Source organism: Cervus elaphus, chromosome 25 (genome assembly GCF_910594005.1).
Source record: "Cervus elaphus chromosome 25, mCerEla1.1, whole genome shotgun sequence".
NCBI classification, from domain to species: Eukaryota; Metazoa; Chordata; class Mammalia; order Artiodactyla; family Cervidae; genus Cervus; species Cervus elaphus.
The window spans coordinates 7,636,339-7,649,343 of record NC_057839.1 but is presented as its reverse complement, the minus strand read 5'-3'; the positions used below and the strand labels follow the sequence as shown (position 1 = coordinate 7,649,343).

General features: G+C 41.7%; 1 protein-coding gene across 1 annotated transcript in view; it reads left to right on the top strand.

Moving 5' to 3' along the window:
- Positions 1–2,210: 2,210 nt before the first annotated feature.
- UBTD2 (ubiquitin domain containing 2) overlaps positions 2,211–13,005 on the top strand; it is a 58,911-nt gene continuing 48,116 nt past the window's right edge. The window contains exon 1 of the mRNA XM_043887673.1: positions 2,211–2,464. Coding sequence (XP_043743608.1) covers positions 2,395–2,464 — 70 coding nt within the window. The 5' untranslated portion in view covers positions 2,211–2,394. The remainder of the gene's footprint in view (positions 2,465–13,005) is intronic.

Here is a 13,005-nt window from a genome sequence, read left to right as displayed (position 1 = left end):
ATCCTCAGTGCTCCTTGGGCTTCCTTGATAGCTCAGTTGGTAAAGAATCCGCCTGCAATTCAGGAGATCCCAGTTCAATTCCTGGGAAGATCTGCTAGAGAAGGAATAACCTACCCACTCCAGTATTCTTGGGCTTCCTTTGCAGCTCAGCTGGTAAAGAATCTGCCTGCAATGTGGGAGACCTGGGTTCGATCCCTGGGCTGGGATGATCCCCTGGAGGAGGGAGGGAACGGCTACCCACTCCAATATTCTGACCTGGAGAATTCCATGGACTCTATGGTCCATGGGGCTGCAGAGTCCGACAGGACTTGGTTTCTTGGTTTAGAGCAAAATTTAGGACAAAGCAATCCCTTTGAAGCTATCAGTATGCAGCTTCTTTCCTTTGGGGAAGTGATGAAGTGATGTCTGTCTGGCTATATGAATACTTAGCTGAGGATGAACAGATAGAAGACTTTATGACACAGTACCTGAATATCAGAGCACCTTCTGAAAACTCACAAAGATGTCACTTGTATATAAGCTCCTTGAATGTTCATGAATACCTAGGACAACACTCATTAGTCAGTATAAATTTACTATAGCAGACTTCTATTTCTCACAAGGCACCTTGTTTTCATGTAAGTATAGGGTTTTGTTTATTGGACATTCGTTTTAATCTGATTGTCAAATGAACACAAGGACTGAAATCTTTGCCTCCATTTTGGACTGTTTCTGTGAGCTACATTCCCATCCTGAGTCAAAGGGTATGAACATTTTTAAGTCTCTTGATCTGCAATCCAAATTGCTTTGCAAAAAGACTGAACCAATTTACACTCCCACCAGCAGTGTATGAAAATATATTTAAATGCAAATTCCAAGCTGCATAGAGCCACTTTCCTAGGTATTTTACTTGAAAATTTTTCTTTAATGCTAAGCAAAAGCTGACCCAGGACGTTAAAAAAAGAAATCTGATTATAAAAATGGAGCAGATAGTTAAAACAGCTCTTAGGCAGAAGTAAGCTTTAGAAAGACCCAAGCCAGGTGATAAAAAAATTTTTAAGGCATCCTGGCACAATTCTAGAGGGACCATTAACAATTTGGCTTCAGACTGGGAGAGCAACGGCCAAGAATGTCGGGCGTGGTCAGTGTACCAAATTCTAGTTTAGAAAAAGCAGGGTATTTTATTTATTTACATTTCAATTTGTTCTAAGGACTATTTAGGACTCTTAAAGGCAGGATCTTGAGAGGTAGCATTGTGTCTGAATAATCCTGTGAGGAGGAAACAAACCCAAGCCCCCCTGAACTACGGTCCACGCTTATCTCTCGCAGCCCCAGATGCCTTGCCTCTGTAATCTCAGTCCAGTTTGCAACCACAAAGACTGCCTCTACGTCTAGTAATGGGGCACAGAGATTGCAGGGGGCAGGGGGATGGGGCGGGCAAGGAGAAGCCCGGACTTGGGATAGCAACCCACTGGACTCTACACAGATCCAAAAGGTGCTGGGACTTGAATCTTCAGCCAGGAGCACCCCTCCGCTGGGTACGTGGGAACCCGCCCGCGAGCCTTCCGTCACTACTCCTCGGTGCGCTACTCCCGCCCGCCCCCGACCCACGTCTACCAGAAGGAGAGGACGCTCGAGGAGGGGTCAGAAACTCGATTTCGCCCCTTTCCACTCTTCCTATTCACTTTTGCTCCGCCTGTCCTGCTCTCTCTCCCTCCGTCGCTTTCTCTGCTCATTCCCGTCTTTCCCTCTCCCTCCTCCACGCCCGCTTTCTCGGCTTCTTCCCGGGGACGGAACCCCCAACTGCCTCCTTCCTTCGGGTTTGGGGGCCACCCCTCCCGCCCGCCTCGCATCCCCTCCGCGCCTCCCCTCCGCGCCTCCCCTCCTCCCGCCCCGCCCTCCGCCCGCGGCCCCGCCCGCAGCCAATCAGCGCGCGGCCTCCCGCGGCCCCGCCCCCCGACCGTTCCAGGAGGGCCCGGCGGAGCCCAGGCCTCGATGCGGAGGGCGGCGCCGCGGGGCGGGGGCCGATGGGGTCTGGCGGACTCGGGGCGCCGGCGCGGGGCTCGCCTGCACGCGGGAGCGCGGGGCTGTGAAGGCGTGAGGTGGGCGCCGCGGCCCGCCCGGGATGGGCCAGCCTCAGCCTGGCGAGGCCGAGCCGGAGGCGAGGGAGGCGCGCGGGCCGGGCCTGCTGGGCGGGCGGCCCGGGGACTGAGGTAGAAGTGGGCGCGGAGGAAGGGGCCGAGCCAAGGCGGTGGGTGGAGCGGAGAGGGGGGCGGAGGCTGGGCCGCGGCGGGCGAGCGGAGCGGAGCGCTGGTCCGGAGCTCGGCGGCGGCGGCGGCAGCGCCTGAGGAACCGGAGGCGGCGGCGGGCCCGGACGAGCGCCTGGAGGTGGCGGACGAGGCGCCGGGGGCCCCCATGGGCGGGTGTGTGGGCGCCCAGCACGACTCCTCGGGCAGCCTCAACGAGAACTCGGAGGGCACCGGAGGTAGGTGAGCGCCAGGGGGCAGCCTCGGCCCCCCATTGTTCCCGGCCGGGCCTGGCCACCTGTCCCGGCCCCTGCGGGCCTCGCGGCCGGGGCCCCCGCGCCCCTTTGTCATCCCCTCTTCCACGTCACTCCGCGCGCTCCGCTTCCGGCCGGCCGCCGGGTCGCCCCCGTTTTTGCCTGACCACCCCCCGCCCTCAGACAAGCACTCCGCGCTCCGGGAAGGTAGCCCACGGCCTCTCGACCCCACCGCCTCGGCTGGGGAAACTCGGACCAGAAACTGCCTCTGGCTCCGTCGCTCTCTCTCCAGCCCGTTTAATTATTCAGGAACAGGATGGCGGCGCTGGGGTTGCAGGAAAGCGAACTGATGGGGGTGGGGGGGTGGTGGGGAGGGGAGCCTAATGCATTCCCTCCGACGGGCCCCGCCACATCTCTCCGAACCCGGCCTTGTTCAGCAGAGTTGGCTGGTCTCCGCTTTCCTGAGTTTCAGATGACAGCTGCCCTGGTTGGTTCCAATTTGGCTATTTAAACCTGCAAGTTTCTGGAACTCGGCTGGGGAAGTCTCAAGTGGCCACAGGCATTATTTTAACGAGGGGTGGGGAAATGGTCTGCCGGAGTAAAACGTGGCTTCTTGCTCCAGCCTGGGGATACTGGGCCAGTGCACTGTCCGGGTGGGCTAGTCAAATTCCTATCCATCTTACGTAAAGGAAAATATGTAGGATAAAAGTACCAATGCTGTTACCCCAGTAGGATCCGTACTTTAAAAGTTTCTGTGAAACGGAATGCACTTGAACTTTATTGTAAATATGTTTGCTGAGGAGAGGTATTTTAATTCAATCAATGTTGTAGTATAGGAGAAGAGTAATCCAGTTAATTCTACTTTTAGTTATATGACCTCTTACTGGGTCCATTCTATAGCTTGTGTAGAGGACAAAATGTTTTAGTTAAAGAAACAGCTATTAGAAATAGCAAAGATGACAGTGTTGGTTTTGTTCCAACCTTATGTTAGATGTCACAAAAATGTGGGGTGTAAGTTCCTAAACTAAATCGTTTGGGTGGGTGGGTTTACAACTTTTTCTTAACATGCTAGCATTTGGACCAGTTGCTTGCCTGTCATTAACTCCATGTACGCCTAACTTTTGACTTATAAATGTCCTGATTACATGATGTTTAGCCATGCTACTTCATTAGAATGTACGGGCATCCTGTATGACTAAATCCTGGGCAAATTGAGAGCTCAGCAAAGCATCTTGAAAAAAAATTGTCCATGGAAAGTGGTACTTTGTAGTGCATTTCAAGTCATAGCATAATTACTCAGTGGCACCGTTAACAATGAGATTTGCGGTAAAAACCAAGCAGGAAGATAAAAGGCGCATGATTTAAAATAACCTTGGGTTAAGATCAAATTGAGGGTTAAAATCCTGTGGGTGAGGTGATCATTAATGGTACCAAACTATACAGGTAGTATTACTTTTTGGTAAGTATAGATAGTGTGCTTGTTATAGGTAGTTTTTTCACACTCATTTTAACATTCTAATTGAACAGTTTTCTCTTGTTGGTAGTGCACTTGAACTAATTTGTGGTTTTAAGGCCTTTTGGTGGTGTGACTTGTGACCAGCAGATGTTATTAGCATGGGCTTTTAAAAGCAAGAAGTATTAGCTTTTGGTAGTTTATTATTACCAGTGGTACCTAGTTAGATAGTTATAGTGTCAGCTTCTTTGAGAACTGAGTTCTCTGGATTTTAAGCTATGCTTTACCTTTTCAGAGTAAAGTTTAGGAAAAAAGTCGTGAAATGTTGGTTTTATTTTTGGAGAGAAGGCAAGACACTGATGTAACTGGGGTGAAGGAGTGAGCTGTGTGGGATAAAAGGATTATTTCTAGAATTTAATTTGTGGAGGCCTTTATTCTCCATTATTGTCATGAAAGTTAAAGTGTTAATTGTGGTTTAAAGGAATTAGCCCAGGTGAGTGTTTCAGGTTAACTTGTTAAATAGTTACTAGCTTACTACAGTAGATTTTTGTTTGGAAGGGAAAGACTTTTTCCTAAGGGTGTTGGCACAGATCCTTCGCTTTTCAGATATACAGTAGTGGTTTTAATCTGGACATATTGGGCTATGAAAAATTTTTTTTCAGCATGGAGTAAAGCACAGTTTCCCAGTGTTTTTCATGACAGATTTAAGATTTTCATGACAGATTTAATTACATCCACAGTGTTGTGCAAACATCATCATTTTAGGATGGCTTCACTTTCTGAATATCAGCAGACTTGGTAAAATGACTTAAAAAAACTTTTTGGGCCATTTGAGGTACTGTACTTTCCCTTTCCCTCTGAATCTTAAGTATGCAAATAAATATGTATATTGAGAATAACTTCCATTCTAGGTGCAGTACTTTGAAGAAATTTGGGGGAAAAAAAAAAAAAGAAATTTGGGAAATTTTTGTAGGAGTTTTTAGAATATAGAAATGGCTTAATTAATGTCGTAAGGTTTGTGTTATGTATTGTTTTGGAATCAGTATCTTATGTATACCTTATCTTATGTATCTGTATCTTATGGTATACCTTGCCTAGAATTCAATTTTTGAGTTTCAGCTATTTTGACCATTTTTTAAATGCCTAATTTTAATCAAGAAAGTTATATTATAGAACTTATTGCAAGATTATTTAACAATACTCTACAAGCTTCCACACTCCTAGAATTTCCAGCTGTTTTGACATTTTCAGACAGCATATTTTGTATAGTTTTCTACCTTATGATGACATTGTGATGCTGAGGTTGGCACTTAGGTCCTCTAGACAAGACTGTGGCCCATGGCATTTACTAAGTAATTAAATCTCTGATGAGTTTTAAAAATAAGAAATATACAATTAAAAAAACAATAAAATGAAATTCATTGAAGACAGCCAATTCCCTTCTTTTCATATTTTGATCCTTTAGTGAAAGTAGTGATGTATCAATGCAAAGTAGGTTCTCACCTTTGGGTATGTCATTTATTTTGTACCTTCAGTGATATCCCAAGAGTACTGACCAAGGTGGTCACCAGTTTCTAGGTTTACAGGAGGAGAACTCTGAATACTGAACATTGATTTGTTTGGTTTTTTTGGCTGCTGCGTGCAGCATATGAGATTTTAGTTCCCCAACTACCGACCAAACCCACCCATACCCTTGCGGTGGAAGTGCAAATTCTTAACTACTGGACAGCCAGGGAAATCTCAAACACTGACTTCTTTATTTCAGAGTGTCTTGAGAATATCATGGAGTTCTTTCGGATATCCATTTATAGCAGCCTTAACACCTACTTGATGAGAACAATGCTTTTTGAGTAATAATAGCTACCCATTTAATCCAATATTTATTGTGTAACAGGTATTGTGATTATGTTCTCACTTAGTCTTCAACAACTCTGGGAGGTGGATAGTATCTATTTTATAGATGGATTGATGCTGGGAGAAATTAAATAACTTGCTTAACAGGCAGAGCTTCCAAATGGCAGAGTCAGAGCTTAAACTGGGCCTAAAATAAAAAAAAATGCTGACTTTTCCCACTTTTCCTCTAGTTTAATTTTTTTTAATTTTAGTAAAATACATATAAAACTTGTTATTTTAACCACTTTTAAGTGTATACTTCAATGGCATTAATTATATCCACAGCATGCAACCATCATCACTATGTATTTAGAGAGTTTTCGTCACTCCAAACAGACTCTGGATCCATTAAGCAATATCTTTGCCCCCCTCTCCTCCTAACCCCTAGTAACCTCTGATCTGTGATTTGTCTCTGATTTTGCCTATTCTAGATATCTCATATAAGTAGAATCATACAATATTTATTGTTTTGTTGGTAGTATATTTTACTTAACATGTCTTACAGGTTTATCCTGTTGTACCAAGTATCAGTAATCCTTTTTATAGCTGAATAATATTCTGTTGTGTATACATGCCATATTTTGATTATCCCTTCATCAGTTGAGAGACATTAGGATTGTCTCCACTTTTTGGCTATTGTGAATAATGCAGCTATGAACTTTAGTGTACAGAGAGTAAATCCCTGTTTTCAATGCTTTGGGATATATACCTAGGAGAACCTAGGAATTGAGAGATCATGTTAATTCTATGTTTACTTCTTAGAGGTAAATTTTCCCACAGTGGTTGCACCATTTTACATTTCTTTTAGCAGCATACAAAGGTTCTAGTTTCTTCACATTTTCGCCAATGCTTGTTATTTCCCATTTTAAAAATTATAGCTTTTATAGTGGGTGTAAAGCGAGGGACATCTTATGGTTTTGGCTTGAATTTTGTAATAGTGATGTTAATGTGCTTATTTGGCATTTGAATATCTTCTTTTATTTATTTATTTTTATTTTTTCTTGTATGTTAATTTTTTTTTTCATTTATTTTTATTAGTTGGAGGCTAATTACTTTACAATATTGAAGTGGGTTTTGTCATACATTGACATGAATCAGCCATGGAGTTACATGTATTCCCCATCCCGATCCCCCTTTCCGAATATCTTCTTTTAATAGAAATATCTATTTAAGTCCTTTGCCTTTTTGTTTTTAATTGAGTTTGATCTTTGTTGTTGTTATTGAGTTGTAGGAGTATATTAACCCTTACTCTGTATATTAAACCCTTATCAAGATACATGCATTCCAAAGAGTCGCACGGAGAGATAAGAAAACCTTCCGAAGTGATCAATGCAAAGAAATAGAGGAAAACAATAGAATGGGAAAGACTAGAGAGCTCTTCAAGAAAATTAGAGAAATCATGCAAATTAGAAATCAGAAAATTAGAGAAATCTCTTCAAAGATGGACACAATAAAGGACATACGGTATAGAAACAGCAGATGTTTAAAAGAGATGGCAAGAATACACGGTAGAACTATACCAAAAGATCTTAATGACCCAGATAACCATGATGGTGTGATCACTCACCTAGAGCCATACATCCTGGAATGCGAAGTCAAGTGGGCCTTAGGAAACATCACTATGAACAAAGCTAGTAGAGGTGGTAGAATTCCAGCTAAACTATTTCAAATCCTAAAAGATGATGCTGTGAAAGTGCTACACTCAATATACCAGCAGATTTGGGTAACTCAGCAGTGGCCACAGGACTGGAAGAGGTGAGTTTTTATTCCAATCCCAAAGAAGGGCAATGCCAAAGAATGTGCAAACTACTGCACAATTGCACGATTTCACGTGCTAGCAAAATAATGCTCAAAATTCTCCAAGCTAGGCTTCAGCAGTACATGAACTGAGAACGTCTGGATGTTCAAACTGAATTTAGAAAAGGCAAAGGAACCAGAAATCAAGTTGCCAACATCCATGCCAACGTTGGATCATAGAAAGAGCAAGAGAATTCCAGAAAAACATCTGTTTCTGCTTTATTGACTATGCCACAGCCTTTGACTATGTGGATCACAACAAACTGGAAAATTCTTAAAGAGATGGGATTACTAGACCACCTTACCTGCCTCCTGAGAAACCTGTGTGCAGGTCAAGAAGCAACAGTTAGAACCAGACATGGAACAACGGACTGGTTCCAGTTTGGGAAAGGAGTATGTCAAGGCTGTGTATTGTCACCCTGCTTATTTAACTTATATGCAGAGTATATCATGCAAAATTCCGGGCTGGATGAAGAACAAGCAGGAATCAAGATTGCCAGGAGAAATATCAATAACCTCAGATACGCAGATGACACCACCCTTATGGTAGAAAGTGAAGAGGAACTAAAGAGCCTCGTGATGAAAGTGAAAGTGGAGAGTGAAAAAATTGGCTTAAAACTCAACATTCAAAAAACGAAGATCATGGCATCTGGTCCCATCACTTCATGGCAAATAGATGGGGAAACAACAGAAACAGTGACAGAAACAACAAAATCACTGCAGATGGTGATTGCAGCCATGAAATTAAAAGACACTTACTCCTTGGAAGAAAAGTTATGACCAACCTAGACAGCATATTAAAAAGCAGAGTCATTACTTTGCCAACAAAGGTCCGTCTAGTCAAGGCTATGGTTTTTCCAGTAGTCATGTATGGATGTGAGAGTTGAACCATAAAGAAGGTGGAGCACCAAAGAGTTGATGCTTTTGAACTGTGGTGTTGGAGAAGGCTCTTGAGAGTCCCTTGGACTGTAAAGAGATCAGCCAGTCAATCCTAAAGGAAATCAGCCCTGAATATTCTTTGGAAGGATTGATGCTGAAGCTTCAATACTTTGGCCACCTGATGCAAAGAGCCAACTCACTAGAAAAGGCCTTGATAATGGGAAAGATTGAAGGCAGGAGGAGAAGGGGATGACAGAGGATGCGATGGTTGGATGGCATCACTGTCTCAAAGGACATGAGTTTAAGTAAGCTCCAGGAGTTGGTGAAGAACAGGGAAGCCTGGTGTGCTGTGGTCCTTGGGGTCACAAAGAGTTGGACATGACTGAGTGTCTGAACAACAATGATAAGATACATGACTTGCAAATATTTTCTCCCATTCTGTAGGTTGTCTTTTCATGTCCTGATGATGTCTTTTGATTCACAAAAGTTTGTTGAAGTTCAGTATATCTGTTTGTACCTTTGTTGCCTGTGCTTATAGTTTCAGTTTTAAATGTATTTTTAATCACTGATGGATAAAGAACAAATCTATAACCAATAATTTACAAATCTGATAGCTAACATTTGCTTTAACTATGAATAGAAAGCTGTTTTAAGCTTATTTCCTCTGTCAGATCTGATGAAAAGGTTGATATGCAGTGGAATTGTTTTTAAAATTTGACAGGTGAGCCATAAACCCCTTTCAGTTTCTTAATCAAGAGATGAGTATTGTCTTTTCTGGGGAAGCATTTTACAATCAACAACCATTGAGAACCCACAGGATGCCCAACTTTGTATTGGTTGCTGTTGTTCCAAAAAAAGGAATCATTATCCTGTTTCTTGAGTATGTCAGAATCCTTTTTTTAGGAAAGCATAATAAAATGTGCATGTATGAGACAACTAAAAAACACTATTTAAACAGATAAAAAATACCACTGACTAAATTGTGCATGTGCTGAGAGAATAAAGGAACACAAGGTGACCTCTGCTGCTAGAAGGTGTGGTTCCTCAACCAGCAGCCTTGTCATCAGGTGGGAGCATGTTAGAAATGCAGAATCTCAGGCCCAAGCGGTAAACTGCTGAATCAGAATCTGCATTTTAATAGTATTCCCCAACAGTTCCCATGCACGTTCAAGTTCGAGAAGCATTGATAAAGGATTGCTTACAGTGGGAAGAGACTGGAGTGAGGAATACATTAGGGGGAAAAATGGCAAGAGTTGGTGGTTTTTTGGATGTGGGGATATAGAAAATAATCTCATTTGTGAACCTGGGTAAACCAAGAATACTGAGGTGGCATGTCAGATTTTGGAGAATAAGAAAGAGCTATCTGGAGAAAGCAGCCTTTCAGTATGTTAAAGTTTAATTGACAGAAGAATTTTTAAGTTGAGACATCATTTTGAAGTTTAGATATGGAACTCCTAAATGTTCAGGATTATGAATGTGGATTTTGGAGTCAGCTGGGGAAATTGACTGAAGGTGTAAAAGTGAATGAAGGCTATAAGTAAGTGAAAAGAGGAGGAAAGTACTAAGAATTGAGTCATGAAATTTTCACAAAGTAGAGAAATGAGAAATCACCTTTCAGGACCTGACTGTAGTGAGTACCTAGTATACTGAATTTTGTTGAGTTACTGGGAAACAGGTCTGTCTGTGAAACTGATAGATCTAATTGCATTTGAACTTTTCATTCTAGTGTGGTTGTGGAAATTCTAGTCATAGTCTGGTACTCATATCCTAATATAAGACAGACTTCTTGGGCGTCCAACTCCAGAATATACCAACAGCCCCTTTGAGATTGGTGTACTTCAGAACAGACACTTTCTCTACAAGACATCAGTTACTTTCTTCAAGAATATCATGCAAATCTATTCTTTATATATTTCCAGTGTTTCATGTATTACTTACACTTGTCATCTCACTAGGTTGTTCATTGAATTTTCTTTTGCTGCTTCTCTTGGGGCTGTGCCTATGGTTAAAAAAAAAAAAGCAAATTGAATATGACTGGGACTAAAGATTAAGTCTCCTCGTTTTATCCCTCGTGTGACAGTAGAAGTAAAAATCTTTCATGTTTTTCTGGGTTGGTGAGCTCTGGGGCTTTATGAGAGGATGCATAACATTTCATACCAATTGGAGAGAGACATACTGTGAAATAGGAAGCTTTACTTGATGTAAAGCAGAAAGGGGCTGATTTTACTAGGAGGAATGGAGTTGTGTGGAAAGAACCAAAAGGAAAATATACAGCAAAAAAATGTAGGTTGGAAATACAGTGGTACTTTGGGTAGCTCGGTAGGTTCAGTAGGTATGAGAACTGAAATTAGATGGGAAACTGCAGTTGGAAAATACTGCCATATGGGCAAGCTGAATCTTCTTTAGAAAAGAATTAAGCACCCCAGTTTACATTAAAAGCTGCTGTGGTATGTGGTAGCCCCTGCCTCCTTTGCTTCCTCCCACTGCGCTTGTCCCACTCATTTTCAATTTTCTACTAAATAGAGGGTGGAAATTTTTTCCCAGATAAGATTATCTGGGAATTTATGTTGGAAAGACATTTTAAATGAAGAGTCTTATTATGGCTATTAAATGAGCTGTCTTTTTCATCTCTGATTTTATATTTAGGAATCAGTGTCTAGAGTTACATAGTATGAACAGAAGATTTGAGCCATTAGAAATATAGGAATTGTCATTCCCTTGATTTTTGATAGCCCTAGTCTATGATACTTGTCTTTCTTAGGGAGAAATTTTAATCAGTGGATTTTTAAATCTGATTTTCTTACTATAAATGCAAAGCTTTGGCAGCACCTTGCTAGTAGTACTATATCCAGGTGAGTCTTCCAGTGAGAATAATTATTGGGTGTTAATAACAGTAGTAAGGAACTTTTGCTTTTATGTTAATCAGTTAGTTACCTCTCTTGTGATTTTTTACTGAAACACAGTCTTCTTGTTGCAAGAGAGCATTAGGTTGGTTTTGGTAAGCAATATGATCATACTAATTGGGCATGATGACCAATTTGTGATTTAGTGATTCTCTCGTTTTTCCTTACTGCAGACCACCTGAATGGTTTATCTTCATTTGGTGGACCACTGCACCTGATTCTTCCCGCCACCCCTCACCATCCCTACCCAGCTTTCTGCTTCTGCTTATCGGGCAGTACTAGGCTACCAGCAAGTTCCTCATGATTCACTGGTAGTTCAAGAACCATAGGTTGAGACTTTACTAACGCGTATGTACTTAAAGATGCATGTATGTTGACCAAGAACAGTCAAGCATGTATTCCATCTTGCATCAGGTCCTTTGACTTGCAGCCAGCAAGAGGGTTTGGAATATACTCCATATATTGACCTGAGAGGTTAAATATAGCTGAGTATACATTGGATGTTGTAATGCCATACTTTTGCATGTTTGCAGTAAAACTTGCATAAGTTTCCATTATAGCTCAGTTTTTAGGAACAAAATTTTATTGAAGGAGTTATCTGAGAACGAGAAATATTTACATGTGGGGGATAATTTTATGTAAATTTTACTTGAATGTGAAGTCTTAGTGATACATTTGCTCACAACTTTAATAAGTAATGAATTAGTGACTCTTGGGCCTTTCTGATTAAACTCTTACATCACAAGAAACCCTTCAGATAGCTTTTGCGTTTATTATAATTGACTGGCAGATATAAGCAAGGTCAGATTGCTTCGTTGCGTTTGTTTACGTAGTTTCCATGCTTGTGGTCTGTGTGACAAAAGTGTCACAGGGAACGAGTAACTGGCGACTAGGTAGATCTCAGTCTAACAGAGTGTGTGTGATTCTTTACTTCCTAGGCTGTAGTAGGTCCAAAGTCCAAGGTTTTCCTGCTGCTTTTCTGCTGTCTTAACTTCTGACAATGGGATAATCTTTTATCACTGAACAAGTATGAGCCTTTTTCTTTTCCACCCAGGATTAATCCTGCCATCCTGAACATCGTAGCACTGTTCTTCAGTGCTTATTCTCCTCTCTCTTTCTTTCCCTCAACTTTATTGAGGACTAATTGACAACTATTTATTGACAGATATAGTATACAATGTCATGATATAACATACATATACATTGTGAAACAGTTACCAGAATCAAAATAATTAACACATTCTTGTTGTGAGAATCTTTAAGATCTCCTCAGCAACTTTCAAGTATAAAGTACTGTATTATTAACAGTAACCACACTGAACGTTAGATCTTTATAACTTGTGCTTCTTAAAACTGCAAGTTTGTACCATTTGATCCACCTCCCCTTTCCCTTTTTCCCGAAAACCTATCCTGGTTATTTTTGTACACTTACTTGTCTCCTCAGAGCATAAGCTACGCTGTACCTGGGGACAGTGACTTCAGTTATCTCATAGTACTTTAGGTTCAGTTAACAATTGTGTGAAGCACATCTTTAACTTTATAACGGTTTTAGGGAGAAAATGATAACTTTCTTAATAGGAGGTTCACTTAATTCTAGAGCA